A 19,944-nucleotide genomic window follows, 5' to 3' on the forward strand; every position below is an offset into this window, starting at 1 on the left:
AAACCACTCCGGGAAGGGGCTGGCATCTCAATGGGCGGCACCAGCATCTCCTCCAGAGTGAGTACAACAGTGGGGGATTCATCCATCACCTCCCCCTCTCCCCCTCATGCTCTTGGTCTGGAAGATGGGATTGGAAGATATTCTCTTCAGACTCGTCCGCATCTGAATCTTCTTCTGCATCTGAATCTTCTTCTGCATCGTCAGGGTTGGCCTCAAGTTCTGCAAAATATAACAGAACAGACAAATGGTTAGCAGCAGAGGAGGGGGCAGTGTGACATGAGTAGGCTCACAGCGCAGACAGCAGGCTGATTTGAAGGACCACAATGAATGATAGCACATTGCATCAACCGAAGCGTAGCCGACGGAGACATCCCCATTAACCGAAGTATGGCTAGCCCGCGATCAGTGAATAAATGAAAATATTACTTACACTAACTACTTGACCAAGGTCCTGCCACTTCTTTTTGCACTGGCCTCCAGACCTCAGGGTGGTCACCATTGCAAAGTAATCTTCTGCAAGTTGGTTCCAGCGTTTCTTCATTTCTTTTGGTGGAACTTTTGTGTGACCTCTGCTGGTGTCCAGCTCCTGCCATCTGCCCTCAATCACAGTAACTAATGCCTCCAATTCTTCTGTAAGAAATTGTTGGCCATTGCACCGCGTTGCAACTCCGATTTTTCCAATGAGAATTAAAGTTCTCACACACAGCTGGCTCTTTAAAAATGGCCGACCAGGAGCTGTACTGGGCATGTGCGCCCATCGCAATCACGTCAAAACCGTCCTTTTGCTTTTGCGCATGCGCAGAAGTGGCAGCATCGTTTTATCGGCGCAAACATTTGGCTTCACCCCACAAGGCTACAGGACAGGCTGCACAGCGCCAATTTCAAAAAATAGAACGGGGAAACTTGCTACTTTTTAAAAAAAAAAAGTGTAGTTGGGGCCAAAGAAATATGCCAAAAATGGGATTGGGGAAAATTGAGCCCCAGGTCTGTCTCACAAACTCAATATAAAATTCTATCATATTATGATCACACTTCCCCAGCGGCTCCTTTACTACAAGGTTTTTAATTAACCCTGTCTCATTGAACAATAGTAGATCTAAAATAGCCTGATCCCTAGTTTGTTCCTCAACATATTGATTTAGAAAATTATCTTGAATGCATTCCACAAACTTGTCTTCCACACTATTACTGAAAATTTAGTTTAGCTAGTCTATATGAAGATTAAAGTCCCCCATGATTACTATATTACCCTTGTTACATGCACCCCAATTTTCTGATTTATACTCTGCCTGATACTACAACTACTCTTAGGCGACTTATAAACTACTCCCACCATTGTTTTCTGCCCTTTGCTGTTTCTTAGCTCCACCCAAACTGATTCTACATCCCGATTTTCCAAACTAAGATCCTTTCTCTCTACTGTCTTTATACTGTCCTTTAGTATCAGGGCTACCCCTCCTCCTTTTCCATTTTGCCTATCTCTTCTAAAAGTCATGTATCCTGGAATATTTAGTTCCCAACCGTGGTCACTCTGAAATCACATCTCCGTAATGTCTATTAGATCAAACCCATTTATTTCTCTGTGCTATTAATTTATCTATTTTGTTGCGAATTCTTTGTGCACTCAGATATATTGCCTTTAGCTTTAATTTTTTTCTACTTTTCCCTTATGTCACCTTCGTCACTAAAGCCCCATTACCTTTGTTAAGCTTTCTCTCCCATCCTGGCCCACTCTGCTTATTTTTACCCAAATCGCTACTCTGGTCTACAGTCTTGAGATCTCTCTTACTGCTTTGAATTTACCCTTTCCTGAATCCTCCCATCCAACCCCTTCATTAGTTTATAGTCCTAAATACCATCAATGTTATTCAATTTGCCACAACACTGGTCCCGGCCCAGTTTAAGTTGAGCCCGTCCCAATGGAACAGCTCCCTCTTGCCCCAATACTGCCAGTGCACCATGAATCCAAACCCCAGCTTCTCACGCCACTCTGAGCCAAGCATTTAACCTTCCAGTCTGATTGTCCCTGTGCCAATCTCCGCGTGTCTCTGGTAACAATCTAGTGATTATTACCCATGAGGCTCTGCATTTTAATTCTGGCCCTAGCTCCTCAAACTCTCTCAGCGGTACCTTATTTCTAGTTCTACCAAGTCGTTGGTTCCTACATGGACCATGACAACTAGATCCTCCCCTTCCCCTCTACGTTCTTCTCCAGCCGAAAGAAAATGCCCTTAACCCTGGCACATGGCAGGCAACACAACCTTGGAACTTCCAGTCGCAGCTGCAGAGAATTGTATCTACCCTCCTGACTATACTGTCCCCTTCACTCCCCCCACTTGAATGGCCACTTGTACCATTTTGCCATTGTCAGTTTTCTCATCCACTCTGCAGACTTTGCCCTCATCCAAACAGGCAGTAAGAACCTCGTAACCTGTTGGATAAGGCCAAAGACCGAGGCTCCTTCAGCACTGCACCTGGGGTCCCCTTACCTGCATGACTCGCCATCACAACCTCCTGTCCCTGACCAGTAATCAGACCCGTAGCACTACCTAACCTAATGGGTGTGTCTGCCCTCTGGATTGAAGCTCCCAGGTAACTCTCCCCCCTCCCTGATGCCCCACAATGTCTGCACCTCAGACTCCAGCTCAACAACTCTGAGCTGAAGTCCCTCGAGATGCAGACACTTACTGCAGATATGGTTGTCCGGGATCGTGACATTTGCCACAAACTGCCACATACTGCAGTTACAGCACACCTCCTGCACTGCCATCCCATTATAACCTCTTTTTATTTATTTAATTAATTAAAGTTAATGTATTTACTTAACTTAGCTTATATTTTTTTTGTTTTTTTAACAAATTACTTGATCTAATTTAAGTTGCAGGTAGATTAAATTAAATATTTACCTGTAACTTACCCCCGCCGCCCCTCTTTGTACTGTGACATCATTTTGCGATTTTTTTCCCCCTCCCGTGCCAATCACAGACTCTCAGCTGCTCAGTGCCTCCGCTCCCTTTTTAAACTGTTGCTGCTGAGGGGGTCCCGCTCTTCTTAAATCAGCTACTCAGCGTTTCCGCTCCCTTTTTAAAACTGTTGCTGCTCATCCCACCATTGCTGGCCGTGCCTTCAGCTGTCTAGGCCCCAAGCTCTGGAATTACCTCCATAAACCTTTCCCTGTATCTCTCCTCTTTTAAGACATTCTTCAAGAACAATCTTTTTGACAAAGCATTTGGTCACATGTTCTAACTATGTCCTTGTGACTGTCAAATTGTGCCTGATAATTGAAGCACCTTGGGACACTTCACTATGCTACAGGCACTATATAAATGCATGTTGTTATATGTCTTTAAAGATTTCCAATATATTTACGAAGCTTGACCTGCCTCAATAGATCTATTATTGCTCATTAAAAGCTTGTGAATTGCTTCCTCCATAATTTAATTAAATGTTTTCTAATATAGATGTCAAGCAAACAGGCCTCTAATTATTGGGACAATTGGAATAATACAAAGAAATTTGAATTTTAGGCCTCCCATGACAGAGACGGAAAACTTTGTGACCTTGCATCCTTCAATCATAAGCTGCATAAAAAATTACTTATATTAAACCGTAATCAGAATACCAAATCATTACAAAATTCGAAACTATATTTTCCATGATATCCCCTATGATTTTCTATCGCTAAAAGTATAGAGCTAAAACCATGTGCCAGAATATCTAATGCATTCTCTGAACAAAGGATTTGTTATACATCAGCAAGTGTAAGACCACTCACATGATGAGTACCATGTCAATAGTTATATTGCATTTTTTCTCAGGGTAAAAATGTCTTTCTTCCACAAAAACATATATGGGAAGGGAAGTTTCTGAGTGAGTTTATGTGCAGGGACAACTGAAATGGCAATGGTCAAGAACATTCTTCTATCCTTCAGGGGTCAGAGGGTCTAGTAAGGAAGAGGAACTGAGGGAAATCTTTATTAGTCGGGAAATTGTGTTGGGGAAATTGATGGGATTGAAGGCCGATAAATCCCCAGGGCCTGATGGCCTGCATCCCAGAGTACTTAAGGAGGTGGCCTTGGAAATAGCGGATGCATTGACAGTCATTTTCCAACATTCCATTGACTCTGGATCAGTTCCTATGGAGTGGAGGGTAGCCAATGTAACCCCACTTTTTAAAAAAGGAGGGAGAGAGAAAACAGGGAATTATAGACCGGTCAGCCTGACCTCAGTAGTGGGTAAAATGATGGAATCAATTATTAAGGATGTCATAGCAGTGCATCTGGAAAATGGTGACATGATAGGTCGAAGTCAGCATGGATTTGTGAAAGGGAAATCATGCTTGACAAATCTTCTGGAATTTTTTGAGGATGTTTCCAGTAAAGTGGACAAAGGAGAACCAGTTGATGTGGTATATTTGGACTTTCAGAAGGCTTTCGACAAGGTCCCACACAAGAGATTAATGTGCAAAGTTAAAGCACATGGGATTGGGGGTAGTGTGCTGACGTGGATTGAGAACTGGTTGTCAGACAGGAAGCAAAGAGTAGGAGTAAACGGGTACTTTTCAGAATGGCAGGCAGTGACTAGTGGAGTGCCGCAAGGTTCTGTGCTGGGGCCCCAGCTGTTTACATTGTACATTAATGATTTAGACGAGGGGATTAAATGCAGTATCTCCAAATTTGCGGATGATACTAAGTTGGGTGGCAGTGTGAGCTGTGAGGAGGATGCTATTAGGCTGCAGAGTGACTTGGATAGGTTAGGTGAGTGGGCAAATGCATGGCAGATGAAGTATAATGTGGATAAATGTGAGGTTATCCACTTTGGTGGTAAAAACAGAGAGACAGACTATTATCTGAATGGTGACAGGTTAGGAAAAGGGAAGGTGCAACGAGACCTGGGTGTCATGGTACATCAGTCATTGAAGGTTGGCATGCAGGTACAGCAGGCGGTTAAGAAAGCAAATGGCATGTTGGCCTTCATAGCGAGGGGATTTGAATACAGGGGCAGGGAGGTGTTGCTACAGTTGTACAGGGCCTTGGTGAGGCCACACCTGGAGTATTGTGTACAGTTTTGGTCTCCTAACTTGAGGAAGGACATTCTTGCTATTGAGGGAGTGCAGCGAAGGTTCACCAGACTGATTCCCGGGATGGCGGGACTGACCTATCAAGAAAGATTGGATCAATTGGGCTTGTATTCACTGGAGTTCAGAAGAATGAGAGGGGACCTCATAGAAACGTTTAAAATTCTGACGGGTTTAGACAGGTTAGATGCAGAAAGAATGTTCCCAATGTTGGGGAGGTCCAGAACCAGGGGTCACAGTCTGAGGATAAGGGGTAAGCCATTTAGGACCGAGATGAGGAGAAACTTCTTCACCCAGAGAGTGGTGAACCTGTGGAATTCTCTACCACAGAAAGTAGTTGAGGCCAATTCACTAAATATATTCAAAAGGGAGTTAGATGAAGTCCTTACTACTCGGGGGATCAAGGGTTATGGCGAGAAAGCAGGAAGGGGGTACTGAAGTTTCATGTTCAGCCATGAACTCATTGAATGGCGGTGCAGGCTAGAAGGGCTGAATGGCCTGCTCCTGCACCTATTTTCTATGTTTCTATGTTTCTTGTATTTACTTGAACAAAGTTTTCTATTCTTCAAGCAATTCTGTGCATCTCACCTATACAATTTATTTTGCACTTGGTTGAACCACTTACCTCAAATGTGTGATCCAGCCTATAGACAGGAGATGAATTCATGGCACTGACCACCTCCAGCACTCCATTAAAATTGTTTAGTTCCTGGAAAACCTGCAGGATCTCAATTATTCGACTGACAACTGCTATTCTTTCCTCCAAGTTTTCAGTTTCTACTATGCATCTGAAAATTAAGAATGTATGAACTTATGATTTACAAAATCAAAATGCATGAGGTTGTACAAGTAAATACACTGAAAGCTTGAATCAACACTTATTTAAAGCATGGACGTTTTAGCTTTCACTATCTGCATTAGTGTCACGGAAAGACTAGAAATTGGCTTATTTTAAAACTATACAGCACATTGAATGGCGGTGCAGGCTCGAAGGGCCGAATGACCTACTCCTGCACCTATTTTCTAGGTATCTATGACTGAAAATTAATGAAACTATTAGGATTTTCAGAAATAGACCACCTGCAACATGCAGCCAAAATTTTCACAATACCGTCACTAGAGACGTCTTTCAAACAATGCAATTTTATTTGGTGAAAACAAAAGATTGAATATTATTTAAAATCGCAAATTTATCCTCATATTACAAAAAATATCAAAAGGTTTAACATTTTATGAATTATATTGATTGTTAATTACACTTCTATGAAAATATAATCAGGTTTAGAGTCAGGGTACGATAACAAATGTAATGTTTTACTTCTAAATATACACAGCACTAACTAAATTAAGATCTATACTTATTCCAAAATGGTTTGGCAATGTACCCTGTAGGAAGTATATGGTATGCCATGCACTGAAACCAGACAGCCTCCCAATCAACAAAAGGAAGTTTCCATTGGCCTTTCAGTAAACAAAATTCTCAGCCTAATTCGGTCTCAATATTAAGCTGTAATATAAGCAGTGTCATTTTATCCAGCAGTAACCTTAAGTTTTATTTTTTTTAAATGTATCTCCGCTGATACTTGCACAGAATGCACATCAACTATGTTTATACACACATATTCCTTACTTTTCAAACCACAAAGTGAGATTCGTAGTGTGCCGTATCATCTTGAGGAGGTTTGAAGAATTTATTTCTTTGTCGTCCTTTGTCCATACACTTCCTACTAGTTCTGAAGGCTGAACAGCTCTAAAGTCCAGATACACCAAAGCATTAATCATTTTACGGTTAACCGAAACCTGTCAAATTCCTTGGCAAGATAATTTGAAAAATATCACCAGATCAATAAACTTCAAGTATTAATAAGCAGTTCAAACTTTATCAATGCATTTCATTTGATAAATCTTCCAACAGTACTTTCACCACTTTAAAATATTACTACAATCAACTACATAATGAATTTCTTAAACAACTGCCTTGCCTAGAGAAAAGTTGGTTGATACTTTAATGCTCTTTTAAAACTAAAGCAGCCACCAATGGAAAACATTGGGAAAACAGTACAACATCACTGCATGCAAACCTTGAATTCATAATACATTATTTGGTCTGGAAAGTATTATTGGATCAATATTAAGCTTTGCAAAGCTAAAAATTCTTCTAGCCTGGCTTGTGCTTTCAATGTTCTGTTACAAAGTGACAGCAAATATATCTTGTAATTATGGAAATGATCCCTTCCACAAAACAAAAACACATTGCACAAATTCTTATTGATAACTTTGACAATTCGGCCATACAGCTGTGCTAACATTAAAAAAATATCTTACATTAAAATTGTAAAGATCTTATTTGTTCATAATGAACTATTTTTAACTTTAGGGACATGCATATTGAACAGGATCAGAAAAGTCATTACCTGTAAAGGTCAGATTCTAATAACGTTAGCTGCCGTGCAATTTCTATTGGGTGCAATGTTAGCAGGTCAAATGCTTCAATTTGACCAATTCTACTTATGTGCCATTCTATAGAAGGGGGCAAACCATCAAATGTAATAGCATGCGATGGTCCATTTGCTTGTGCCTGTTTTTTCCTTAGGATGATTTTACTGATAGATTCAACCCATTTCTTCATGGCTTTACCTGCATCACAAAACAATAAGGTATTCACCGTAATTATACTCCATCAATAAAATTATTTGCTTTTGTAGTTATTGTGCATTTTCAAGTTGCAGTTTTTCTGTAAATTAGGTCTCCTTACCTCTAACTGTACCAATGAATTCTTCTAGTCGATATAGCAACTCTGCATCTCTTTCAAAGTCATAGAAGTGATGTTCCACCCAGTGTCGACATACATTCAAAACTCTTGAGAATGCGATAAAAACAAATTAAAACCTATTTTGGGGAAATTTTACCCACTTTTCACATAATTATTGTTCAATGCTCAGCTGACAGAAGTAAACTTATTATCCTGCAATATTATATTCAACTGGCTAAGAACTTGCTGAAATCTATATAACAATGGATTTCAGCAGGATAAAACAACATTAGCACACCACTACAACCGTAGACTTTAATACTTACTAAAACTTTTATGTATCAGATGATAACACTGAGTCGGAATGTTGTGGGATCAAGACACATACCATAAATGAACACACAATCTATGTTGACACTACAGTGGAAAAATTATGGAATGCTTCATTGTCAGACATGTCATCCTTCAGTTCTGTCTACCTGTTCTGGTTGTTCAAGTAGACGCTAAAGCTCCCAAGGCACTATATGAAGTATCCACCATTCCTGTCTCAACTAATACAACATTCATCTTACGTCTTTTTTTTAGAATTTTGAGTAACAGTATAAATTATTCTCAACTGTATCATAAACCTGCCCATAGACTTGACAGTTATTTACTTTATAATAACGGGAATATTTATCTTAAGGTTAATTTCCCTATGGAGCTTCCTATCTAGCTATTTGGGTTTTACTTTACCCTACACCGTACTTGTTATCCATGGAACGTACAAGATTTCTGTGTTCGGGAGCATAGATTTAAATCTACTCCCACTTTTCTTCTATATCATTGTTATTTCTGCACAACACCATACTCTAATCTACCTTCTCTAGATCTCTTAAATAAATAGAACTACACACCGCCTTTTTGATCTACCCTAGGGGAAACCAGTGGATGTGGTGTATTTGAATTTCAAGAAGCCATTCGATAAGGTGCCACATAAAAGGTTCTTGCACAAGATAAGAGCTCACAGGGTTGGGGATAATATAGCATGGATAGAGGATTGGCTAACTCACAGAAAACAGAGTCGGGATAAATGGGTCATTTTCCGGTTGGCAAACAGTGACTAGTGGGGTGCCGCAGGGATCGGTGCTAGGTCCTCAACTATTTACAATCTATATTAATGACTTGGATGAAGGGACCGAGTTTAATGTAGCCAAGTTTGCTGATGATACAAAGATGGGTGGGAAAGCAAACTGTGAGGAGGACACAAAAACATCTGCAGAGGGGTAGACAGGCTAAGTGAGTAGGCAAAAATCTGGCAGATGGAGTACAATGTGGGAAAATGTGAGTTTATCCACTTTGGCAGAAAAAATAGAAAAGCAAATTACAATTTAAATGGAGAAAAATTGCAAGTGTTTCAGTACAGAGGGACCTGGGGATCCTTGTGCATGAAACACAAAAAGTGAATATGCAGGTACAGCAAGTAATGAGGAAGGCAAATGGAATGTTGGCCTTTATTGCAAGGGGGATAAAATATAAAAGCAGAGAAGTCCTGCTACAACTGTACAGGGTATTGGTAAGGCAACACCTAGAGTACTGCATAGTTTTGGCCTCCATATTTAAGGAAGGATATACTTGCATTGGAGGCTGTTCAGAGAAGGTTCACTAGGTTGATTCTGGAGATGAGGGGGTTGACTTATGAAGACAGGTTGAGTAGGTTGGGCCTATACACATTGGAGTTCAGAAGAATGAGAGGTGATCTTATCGAAACATATAAGATAATGAGGGGGCTTGACAAGGTGGATGCAGAGAGGATATTTCCACTCATAGGGAAACTAAAACTAGGGGACATAGTCTTCGAATAAGAGGCCGCCCATCTAAAACTGAGATAAGGAGGAATTTCTTCTCAGAGGGTTGTAAATCTATGGAATTCTCTGTCCCAGAGAGCTGTGGAGGCTGGGTCTTTGAATATATTTAAGGCGGAGATAGACAGATTTTTGTGCGATAAGGGAATAAAGGGTTATGGGGAGCGGGTAGGGAAGTGGAACTAAGTCCATGATATCAGGCATGATCTTATTGAATGGCGGAGCAGGCTCAATGGGCCGAATGGCCAAATCCTGCTCCTATTTCCTATTTTTTATGTTTCAAGTGATTTTCAGAACCATCAATAAGATACTAGTTTATGGTGCAATGAACTAGGCTGCCCCACTCGTGTTGGTCAAGTTACGCTAACTGTGCAAGGTCATGCACATACTGCATTATACAATGTATATATTCCCACTAATGCACAGTGCTAGTTCAAGTTTTGGAGGAAACCAGGGGACTCATCGTGTGCACGGCAAATTCAAATTCAAAACCATGCACTATTGACCCTGTGCCACAAGATAGAAATAGGACACAGTTTGACTTTTGAATTCCTAGATGTTGCATTAGTTCCAGCTGTTAGACTGGATTCAGCACTCCAAATACTCTCATGGTGAACTAGCAGAATCAGTGAGATTTGGCTGCAGGTTTCTTCAATTTTAATACAATCAGATAATGCTACTGATACAAATTTGGCAGTATTACAAGGACATTAGTTATATATTGCTCTATGAAATGCCGTTTTAAGTTTCAGCTGAATCACTAATCCCTATTGCCTCAATCATAGGATTAATTGGTGTATTCTTACGGTCTGTGCATGTAAATAGTTGATTGCTGTGGATAGTTCTGTGGCCAATAACAAGATAAAACATCTCCTTTATGTTTGAAGAGCTGTGCTTGAGTGAGATGTTCCCGGTTTATGAAGCAGAAAGAGATAATTGTAATAGCCCAAGTAGGCTAACTGTAATATTTGAAGTTTGAACTAATAGATTCTGATTGACTCCAAAAGTTCCAGGTCCAAATACTCTGTGCATATATCTCCAGCCTGCCAGACTGTGACTATCTGTTGGCGATGCTGTGAATGATGAAGGATGCAACATAAATCCTGATGGCCTTTTTAAAGCCAGGGCAAAACCTGACCAATTAAGACATTGTTATCTTGCCCAATGAAATCACCAAAGAGAGAAGACTTGAGAACAGTTTCAATTTTAACGCTACAAAATGGCTGCCACCATCAGACACAATACACACATCTAATGCTCTGCTGATATTCTTGACCACTCAAGGCAAAAACATTATGTTCTGAAATGGGAGCAGCCAATCCACTGGGAACCAAGGGAAAAACAATTCCCCAATAAGCCTAATATGGCACAAACAAATGCAAAATGCTCCACTGATTCCAACAGAGATTTTCATGGTGGTTAAGAAACCTGAAGCCTTGAAACATGGAGATTAATTCCTATTTATCAAGCAGCTGTGCAAGTGCTTCAGCAATAACTGCATTGCAACTATACAAGCGCATTTTGTTAACACGATAGAACATGTAGAAGTATTAACCTTCCCTGAACGTGAAAGGTCAGAAACTTCCTTCGTGGTGGTAGAACCAAGCATCATTGACAACTATAGGTGCAAGTCCGTTTCCATGGTAAACTGAATAATTTGAGGAAGTGTTGGAAGAAGTTCCACCACAGGACAGAATCCCCGATTGTTTAGGGAACAAAATCTATTTGGATCAAAGTCTATTTATTTCCTGGCTTGCTGCTGCACCTCTGGAATCAGAATGGACCATACTGATGTGCCAAATGTGTCCAATTACAGGGCTCCCTGAGGCAAATGTTATTAATTAGAAAATGGGACAATTTTACATTAGATTTAGAATCTTGAAATAAATCACTTTAGAAGTAACTTAGAATGCTAAGGCACCTAATTTTTTAATGCAGTATTATGAAATGCTACTTACCGAAGCTGCACAGGCTGAACATATTCTTTCCTAAAACGTTTCAATTCTGCACTAAGAGGCTGGTCACCATGTTCCATTGCTTTCCGATCAGCTTCTGTAGGCTCTGGCTCCGGTATCTCAAATCTGACATTAAACGCAGTACACAAATATATCAAAATATGTACAGGCAAAAAAAAGTTACTAGTCTTTACAATGAATTGCTCAAGTGAATGACAGGGTGAAGAGCCAGCATTTTATCCAGATAATAAACTCAATAAAATTGTAAACTAAACACAAACATAACTAAATTTGGTCAGTAATCATAATGTACTTATCTACACAATAAATTGTGTCTCTAGTGAACACTGTGCACACCATTACTGTAGTCACATTCAGCAACTTTCTTCTTCCTCATTAGTTAATAACCTTTTCTTCCTCTGCAGTTGTGAATCAATCATACTGCACACAACTCTTCCAGAATTACATAGAATGTTAAAGCACAGAAACAGACTATTCAACCCAACAGGTCTATGGCAGTGATTCACCTTATTTCATCTCAACCCATCAACAAATCCTTCTATTCCTTTCTCCCTCATGTACTTACCTAGCTTACCCTTAAATGCATCTATACTATTTGCTGCAACTACTCCATGTGGTAACAAGTTCCACATTCTCACCACATTTTCTGCCCAATCACAATGTAGTAAAAAAAAATCCTCCCAAATTCAAGCCACCAAGACAGTTCCTCACCCACCCACTTTATAGCCATAAGAATCAAGGAACATTAAAAAAATGCTCAATACAAAAAATGTACAAATAATTTATAATTTAAAAATATCAAATTTCCCCCTCCATCTTCTTATCATGCCAACATTTCTCCCTCCTGCCCAACACAAAATCAACAGCATCATATCCACCCACATTACTCTATTCCAGAACCTAACCTGACTCAGGCCTGACGTTAAGACTGCATGCATAGTATACCAAACTCATGCACAACTATGTCCTTTCCTACCCTCCGCTTTCTCTGCACTCCCCTGCTTGTTCACTCTCCTACTTTCTCCCTCTTGCCATGTTTTCAGTGTAGACTGATTTGTGCCTTGTAAGAGATCGCTGAAGGAAAAAGGGCAGTCAGTAGAGACGATTGCAGAAACAAATGCAGAGTAATAGACAGAGAGAAAAGGAAATAATACAGGAAGTGGGTAACAAAGACAAAAACAAGAGAAAAAGCACAGTAAAAGAAACAAAGGAAGATAGTAACCAAAATACAAAAGGAAGAAAGGCCAAGTATAAGAGAAAGGGAAAAGGAGAGATTGAAAGAGACGTGGAAGTGACCAGACAGCAGTTTCACATCCCTAGAACTCTTTGGATAGCTGTGCATATTGGGCACCTCCAAGGTAGACCACTTGGGTCAGTGCTAGAAAAGTCTCCCTGATCCCCAAATGTCTGTAATCCAGAAAGTACAAAACAGAAAATGGAACCACTCTAACCTCTAGGTTATTTTAAGCGTTCGGAATTTATGCAACGTGTGTAATTCAATAGTTCAGTTTATAAAAACTCAGTTCACTAAAGTTCTTGGGTTTGCATAGTTATTATAATAGCTATTATAAATACAAAAGGTTACATTTCTTTTACTATTCCATGAAATTATGCAAAAGCATAAAATAGTGACTGCTTTAGAAAAACTATTGTTTGTACATTACAGCAACATACCTTTCAATTAAAAGACTGAGCAACTCCTGAGGCTTGCAGAAGGATCGATATGTTGTAAGGAATGTCCTAACAAAATTTGGATCTAGAGAAATACAAAGTATTTTGAGCATGATTCTTTGCATGGTACCTGCAAAAGAAATGTTTTCTTTTCCTGAAAATAAAAGGATGCATTAATTTGTGACGCTGAAAAGCCTATTTCCAAATATTCTGGTTTATTATTTCCATTACATAATGCCTCAAAAGATCCACCGATTCCAAAACGTAAAAGAAAACTGACCAGTTGCCATACTGTCAGTGTAGACTCATAAAATATATATGCCCTTTTCTTTAAGGTGTATTTTCTTCCTCATCCCATTTAAGTGTCTGCGATACACCACGAGTACAGTCAGTGGATGTCAAAATTGAACAGTTTATTTTGTTTTCCCTGTGAGTAGGTGGTCCATAAATTCTGTTTACAGTGTTCACTTCACAACATTTTGGGGGTGGGGGAACATGGTTAGAAAGAGAAGAATGTAGGTTCATCAAGCATCTCACATTTCTTCAATGGAACATAATTGACAAGGTAATATCTATTATTGAACTACTATCAATTGGTTAAGCAGAGCCTGCAAGTACAATACAATTTAAAATAGATATAGTGATGAGGCAAAATAAATGATCAAAATCAAACAGGATCCATTTTATGAACCTCTCTTCAGGTAGGTAATATTAGCACCTCAGCTTTTTTGTTGTGTTCCTTATATCAGACAATTAACAAAAGCCAGCAAAGCCTCGGGATAATTCTGATGAACATTTGTCCTTTTGATAGTTCATTGCATAATCCGAACACCAGGTCGTCCTTTACCTCATTCAGCACCCCAAGACATTCTTACTCATATTAGTGTATTTACAACCCATTCAAGCGAATATTACTTTTATCCTCCAGCTTTTCATTTCACTTGGATATCTCTACCTGCCTGCCAATGCAGAATACAATCTAACCAATCAACAATCATTAAACCTGCTTTCTCTAAACAGTGTGAGCCACCAAGCAACGTATTTGCCTGTCTACCTTGTGGTTGATAGTGGACTGGGTAAATCATTCAGATGAAGAATTGCCATTTTTTTCAGCTAGATTTTGCCCTGTATTTTCCAAAAATAAAAAACAAAACCAAGTTTAGGAAACACGTGCAGTATTATTGCGCTGTTTGCTGATGTGTACATGTCCAAAGGATGCTGAGCAATGCCATATGTTTTATGCCCTCCAATATGAAGTCTTTAGGTATGTTTTTTCTCTCCCTAGTTTATGTGCCTTTGCCTCACAAGATGTCACTGCTGCTGAACGCCTACCTTTGAGATCTCAGGGCTGCCGGCCTGCCTGACTTCCTGCAGCAGCAATACAAAGTGGACGTCTGATTTGTAAAGTGACAGCGCAGTGGACATCTTGGTTCAGGTCTCGTGTCTATGGCAGTTTGGCCAGAGCGGCACCAGAAACTACCGAACTGCCCAACGAGCTCTGCAAATTAAAACAGCAGATATACTTTTTCATAATTTTGTTTTTAAAACTGCTTTTAACGCCGCCCGCCAAACTCTGAACATCGTGGTCCAAATACTCCCCAATGGCCAACTTCGATTTGCGCGTGCCAAATGTGGCGTTTCACGCAAGCAGTCGGTATTTGCACCAGGTGTGCACATGGTTGGTTGAAAATGAACTTGGTGTCGGATCCATTCAAACATCCAGATTGGTGTGCTTGGAGTTGCCCCTTTGAATCGCTGAGAGTTTTAAGTGTGTGCGCTGCCGCAGCCTGGCGGGTTAGGAAGGACTGATACTGGAGAGGGATTCTGATAAAACATGTTGTGTATGGAGAAGGTAATAACTTTTCTGGTTCCTGTTAATATAAAGTGCCAGTTTCCCCCCCCCTCATGCAGTAAATGGAAAGCATTTAGGTCATAATTTATTTGCTTTGCAAAACTCTAAACTTCAGGTCACAGGTCCTACCACATAGGTTGCACAATCCACCCATCGTGGATTCTATTTAAAATCCCAAAGTAAATAGTTCCAAATCTCCGAAAGTTAATCACAAAAAACAGAATATTTATTCAACCTATTTACACTATTTAATCCTATTTACCATCCTACATAGTCTCTCACCCACTCTCACTCTTCAACCTCACTTGAGAACAACTTCAAACCTCTAATTCTGCATTCATAGTCTGTGTTTAACAGCCTGCTTATATCCAGATCCCTCAGCAGTTTAATGCCTGAATCTGGTCTTTCCTTTTCTCCAATGAAAAGTCCAGCTCGGCAAGTCTCTCCTTGTAACTTTGAATCCTAAATCCAGAATATTCTTAAACACTCTTCTCCAAGCTCTTTCCACGTATTAATGTCCTTTTGAAGGTGGAATGCCCAAAACTTAATGGATCAAATGTGGCTTTAGTAATGATCTTCTTTCAAATTTGCAGTTTTCCTTCTGCCATTGCTAATATTTTCTGGAGAGAGACTCAGATCTTGCAAATGCTAGCTCCAGTGGGTATCATACCAACAAGTCGATTGATTTTTTTTGGGGGGTAATTGCGAGAGCATCTTTTACAGGAATAGAGAGGTGTAATATTCATCTTGTCAGGTCTACTCCATCATTGATCACTGTTTAACTTATTTTGGACATATGTCCTACCATGGATGACTGGGCTTGCCTGTAGATGTTTTTGTATCAAATTATTTAAAAAACAGGAAAAAAATGTGTGCGCATCATCCCATGAAGGAAACCTCAGAGGATCTCACTGCCTTTAAACAAATGCATGTTTTAGACACACAGCTGTTCAACAACCTCACTCTGAAACTGGCCTGCGTTCTCTGACTGCAGAAGACTACAATGAGACCCAATGAACCAGCAAGTGAATAAAGCATTACACTAAATTTAAAACATTGGTAAATCAAAATGATCATAAGTAAAATAGTAGTGCAGCACAAAGTCATTCGAGATCAGAAAGCGAACGAGAGACAGGAATTCAATTTTGTCTAATGAAAATTATCTACAGTAAGCAATACCAAAATAAAACAACATTAATGGTGTTGATCCAATGAAGTACATCAACAACAACTTGTATTTATACAGCACGTTTAACATAGTAAAACATCCCAGAAGCATTATCAAACAAAATTTAAGAGAGGAAATATTAGGACAGGTGAACAAAAGCTTGATCAGAGGTAGATTCTAAGAAGCATTTTAAAGGAGGAGAGATTTAGGGAGGGAATTCCATATCTTAGGGCCTAAGCAGCTGGAGGCATGGCCAGCAATGGTGGAATGATTAAAATCAGAATGCGCAACAGACCAGCACCAGAATTAGAGCTGCTCAGAGATCTCGGAGAGTTGTAGGTCTGGGGGAGATTACAGAGATAGGAATGGCAAGGCCATGGAGGGATTTGAAAGCAAGGATGAGAATTTTAAAATTGAGGCGTTGCCGGACTGGAAACCAATGTAGCCAGCGAGCACGGGGTGATGGATGAACAGGACTTAGTGCAAGTTAGCATACGGGTAGCAGAGTTTTGGTTTATGTAGGGCTAAATTTATGTAGGGTGGAAGATGGGAGGCTGGCCAGGCGAGTATTCGAATAGTCAAGTCCAGAGGTAACAAAGGCATGGATGAGGGTTTGAGCAGCAGATGATGTTGAGGTGGGGCGGAGTCCGGTGATGTTACAGAGATGGAAGTAGGCGATCTTGGTGATTGGTTAAATACAATGTCATGGTTGTAAACGGTCTGGTTCAGCCTCAGAGTGCTGCCAGAACAACATTCCTGCTAAGCTGTGCGGCCACGCAGTTGCCTAGAGGTCCCGCACAGGCCGCTCAACTGGCTTTTCAATGCACGAATACGTGCATGCATGAAAATGTGAATGGGCCACGCGGCCCATTAAAGGGACCACGCAACAAAAAATAAAGTTGCAGGGAACATTACTGCCAGAGAGAAAATTACCCTTTCGTGCTGTGGCAGGAGCAGAAATCTGATTGGAGGGATTCAAACACAGAATTGCTGGAAAGATGAGCACGGATTTGGGAAATGACATGTTCAAGGACTTGAGAGAAAAGGGAAGTTGGAGATGGGGCGGAACTTCACAAGGACTGAGGGGGCACGAAGGGTGGAGGGTGATGACGGCAGATTTCTCGGGGAAGGGGACAGCACCTGAGGAGAGAGAACTGGTAACATTATAAGCTAACATGGGACCAGGAAGGGAAGTTGGGTGGTCAGCAGTTCGGTGGGAATAGGGTTGAGGGAGCAGGAGATGGGTCATGGACAAGATGAGCTCGGAGATGGCACGAGAGAAACTAGCGAAAGTTGTGAGTTCAGGGTTAGGGCAGGGGGGACCTTAGTGTAAGTTTGGCCTGGTGGGCTTGGGGAAGGGAAGGAAGTGGCAGCGGCAGCTTAACAGATATTCACAACCTCAGTGACAAAGAAGTCCATGAGCCCCGCGCACTTGGGAGTGGAGGAGGCAGGGAGAGGGCTTTAAGAAGATGGTATAGTGGATGAGAGAAGCCAGGGGTTATCTTTGTGTTCCAGGATGATCCTGGAATAATGAGTAGTTTTGGCAGAGAAGAGCAGGACCCGTAGTGCTTTATGTGGTACAGCCAGATTTGGCGATGAATGGCTAAACCAGTTGTCCGCCATAAACATTCAAGTCTGCGTCCCTTGGACTTAAGTGTGCAGAGATGAGGGCCGTACCAGGGATTTGGCCATGGTGAGAGAGAGCAATGGTTTTAATGGGGGAAAGGCATCAAAGGTGGTGGTGAGGGCGTGATTGAACAGATCGATAGATGCAGAAATGTCACGCTGAATGGAGGGCCAAAGGCTGGACAGTTGGCAATTGGAAAGTGCCATTGTGAGTGAGTTGGAGATCATTTTTTCCAGGGGCAGATACAGAAGGATGTGGGATTAGGAGGGGGCTGTAGATGGAGAATGATACAAGAATGGATCAGAGATGGTCGTTTCTGTGATTGACACAATGGGAGCAGAAAGGCCATGTGAAATGGCGTGGTCAAGGGGTTGGCCGTGAGTGTGGGTAGGGGAGTTTATATGGAGGAAGAGATTAAGAGAGTATAGGAGGGCAGTGAACTCAGAGGAGAGCACGATGAGTTGAGATGGAGGTTGAAATCACCGAGAATGAGAAGTCGCTCAGTGCAGAGGCTGAGGGAGGAAAGCAGTGAAGATATCTCGGTGAGAAATCTGGCGAGGTACATAGGTGGGCGGTAAAGAATGAGGATTTTAAAGGAGAGGCGGGAGGGGTGGAACAAAGTGAGATGCTCAAAGGATGAGAAGGTGCTAGAGAGGTAGTGGGACAGACCAGGGTGTGATTTTGTGAAAGAGCCACACCGCCAACACGGCGGTTTGGCGGGACAAGTGGTAGAAGGTATAGCCAGGAGGGAGGAGATTCTATTCCATTCTTCCAGTTTCTCCGGTTCCGCTGCATCTATTCTGACGGTGCCACCTTCCACACTCCTGCTTCCGATAGGTCTTCCCTTTTCTTCAACCAAAGATTCCCCTCCATCGTGGTTAACATGGCCTTCGACCGTGTCCGTTCTATTTCCCGCACTTCTGCTCTCACTCCTTCCCTTCCCTCCCAGAACCACGACAGGGCTCCCCTTGTCCTCACCTTTCAACCCACTGGGCCTCCACGTTCAACAGATCATCCTCTGCCATTTCCGCCACCTCCAGCGTGATTCTACCACCAATCACATCTTCCCCTCCCCACAACAGCTTCCCGTGCAAACGCAGGAGATGTAACACCTCCCCTTTTACCTCCTACCTTCCCACTATGCAGGGCCCCAAACACTCCTTTCAGGTGAAACAGCGATTTACTTGTACTTCTTTCAATTTACTATACTGTATTCGCTGCTCACGATGTGGTCTCCTCTACACTGAGGAGACCAAGCGTAGATTGGGTGACTGCTTTGCGGAACACCTCCGTTCAATCCTTAAGTGTAACCCCGAGCTTCCGGTCGCCTGTCATTTTAACATCCTGCTCTGACCTCTCCGTACTCTGCCTCCTACACTGTTCCAATGAAGCTCAACGCAAGCTCGAGGAACAGCACCTCATCTTTCGTTTAGGCATTTTACAGCCTTCTGGACTCAACATCAAGTTCAACAATTTCAGACCGTAACCTCTACCCATATTTTGTTCCCTTTCCTCCCTTTTTTTTTTACAAACACCCCCCCTTTTTTTCTCTCTCTTTCTCACGGCAGCTGGTAATTATTCCGCCATTCACACCCCATCTAGACTCATCTTTTGTTTCCTAACTTGTGCCATTACCATCTCAATTTGTCTCAATTCACTCCTGCCTTCCACCCTATCACAGACCTTCCCTTTTGTTCTTTCCTCCCCTCCCCCTTTCAGTGCCCCTGCATTTCCTTAAGAATCTGTTGCATTTCGAACTTTTCCAGTTCTGACGAAGGGTCATAGACTCGAATGTCGGGGCTGCGCCGTTCTAGGCGCGGCCCGAAACTTGACCCCATTGACTCGGTTTCCCTCCACAGATGCTGCCTGAACTACTGAGATTTCCAACATCTTCTGTTTTTATTTCAGATTCCAGCATCCGCAGTATTTTACTTTTGTATTGGCGTTTAATTCACTGCCACTTCTCTTCTCGGAATG

At 41.5% G+C, this 19,944-nt stretch overlaps 1 protein-coding gene across 8 annotated transcripts in view; it reads right to left on the bottom strand.

Moving 5' to 3' along the window:
- The window catches only part of LOC139273317 (son of sevenless homolog 1), a 315,669-nt gene that overhangs the window by 55,199 nt on the left and 240,526 nt on the right, over window positions 1-19,944 (bottom strand). For all 8 annotated transcript variants that reach the window (XM_070890087.1, XM_070890085.1, XM_070890083.1 and 5 more), the window contains 6 exons: window positions 13,324-13,405; window positions 11,632-11,754; window positions 7,833-7,936; window positions 7,492-7,714; window positions 6,708-6,827; window positions 5,703-5,865 (listed from right to left, as the gene is read on the bottom strand). In XM_070890087.1, the coding sequence (XP_070746188.1) occupies window positions 5,703-5,865; window positions 6,708-6,827; window positions 7,492-7,714; window positions 7,833-7,936; window positions 11,632-11,754; window positions 13,324-13,405 (815 nt within the window). The remainder of the gene's footprint in view (window positions 1-5,702; window positions 5,866-6,707; window positions 6,828-7,491; window positions 7,715-7,832; window positions 7,937-11,631; window positions 11,755-13,323; window positions 13,406-19,944) is intronic.

This window comes from Pristiophorus japonicus, chromosome 9 (genome assembly GCF_044704955.1).
Source record: "Pristiophorus japonicus isolate sPriJap1 chromosome 9, sPriJap1.hap1, whole genome shotgun sequence".
Taxonomy (NCBI): Eukaryota; Metazoa; Chordata; class Chondrichthyes; family Pristiophoridae; genus Pristiophorus; species Pristiophorus japonicus.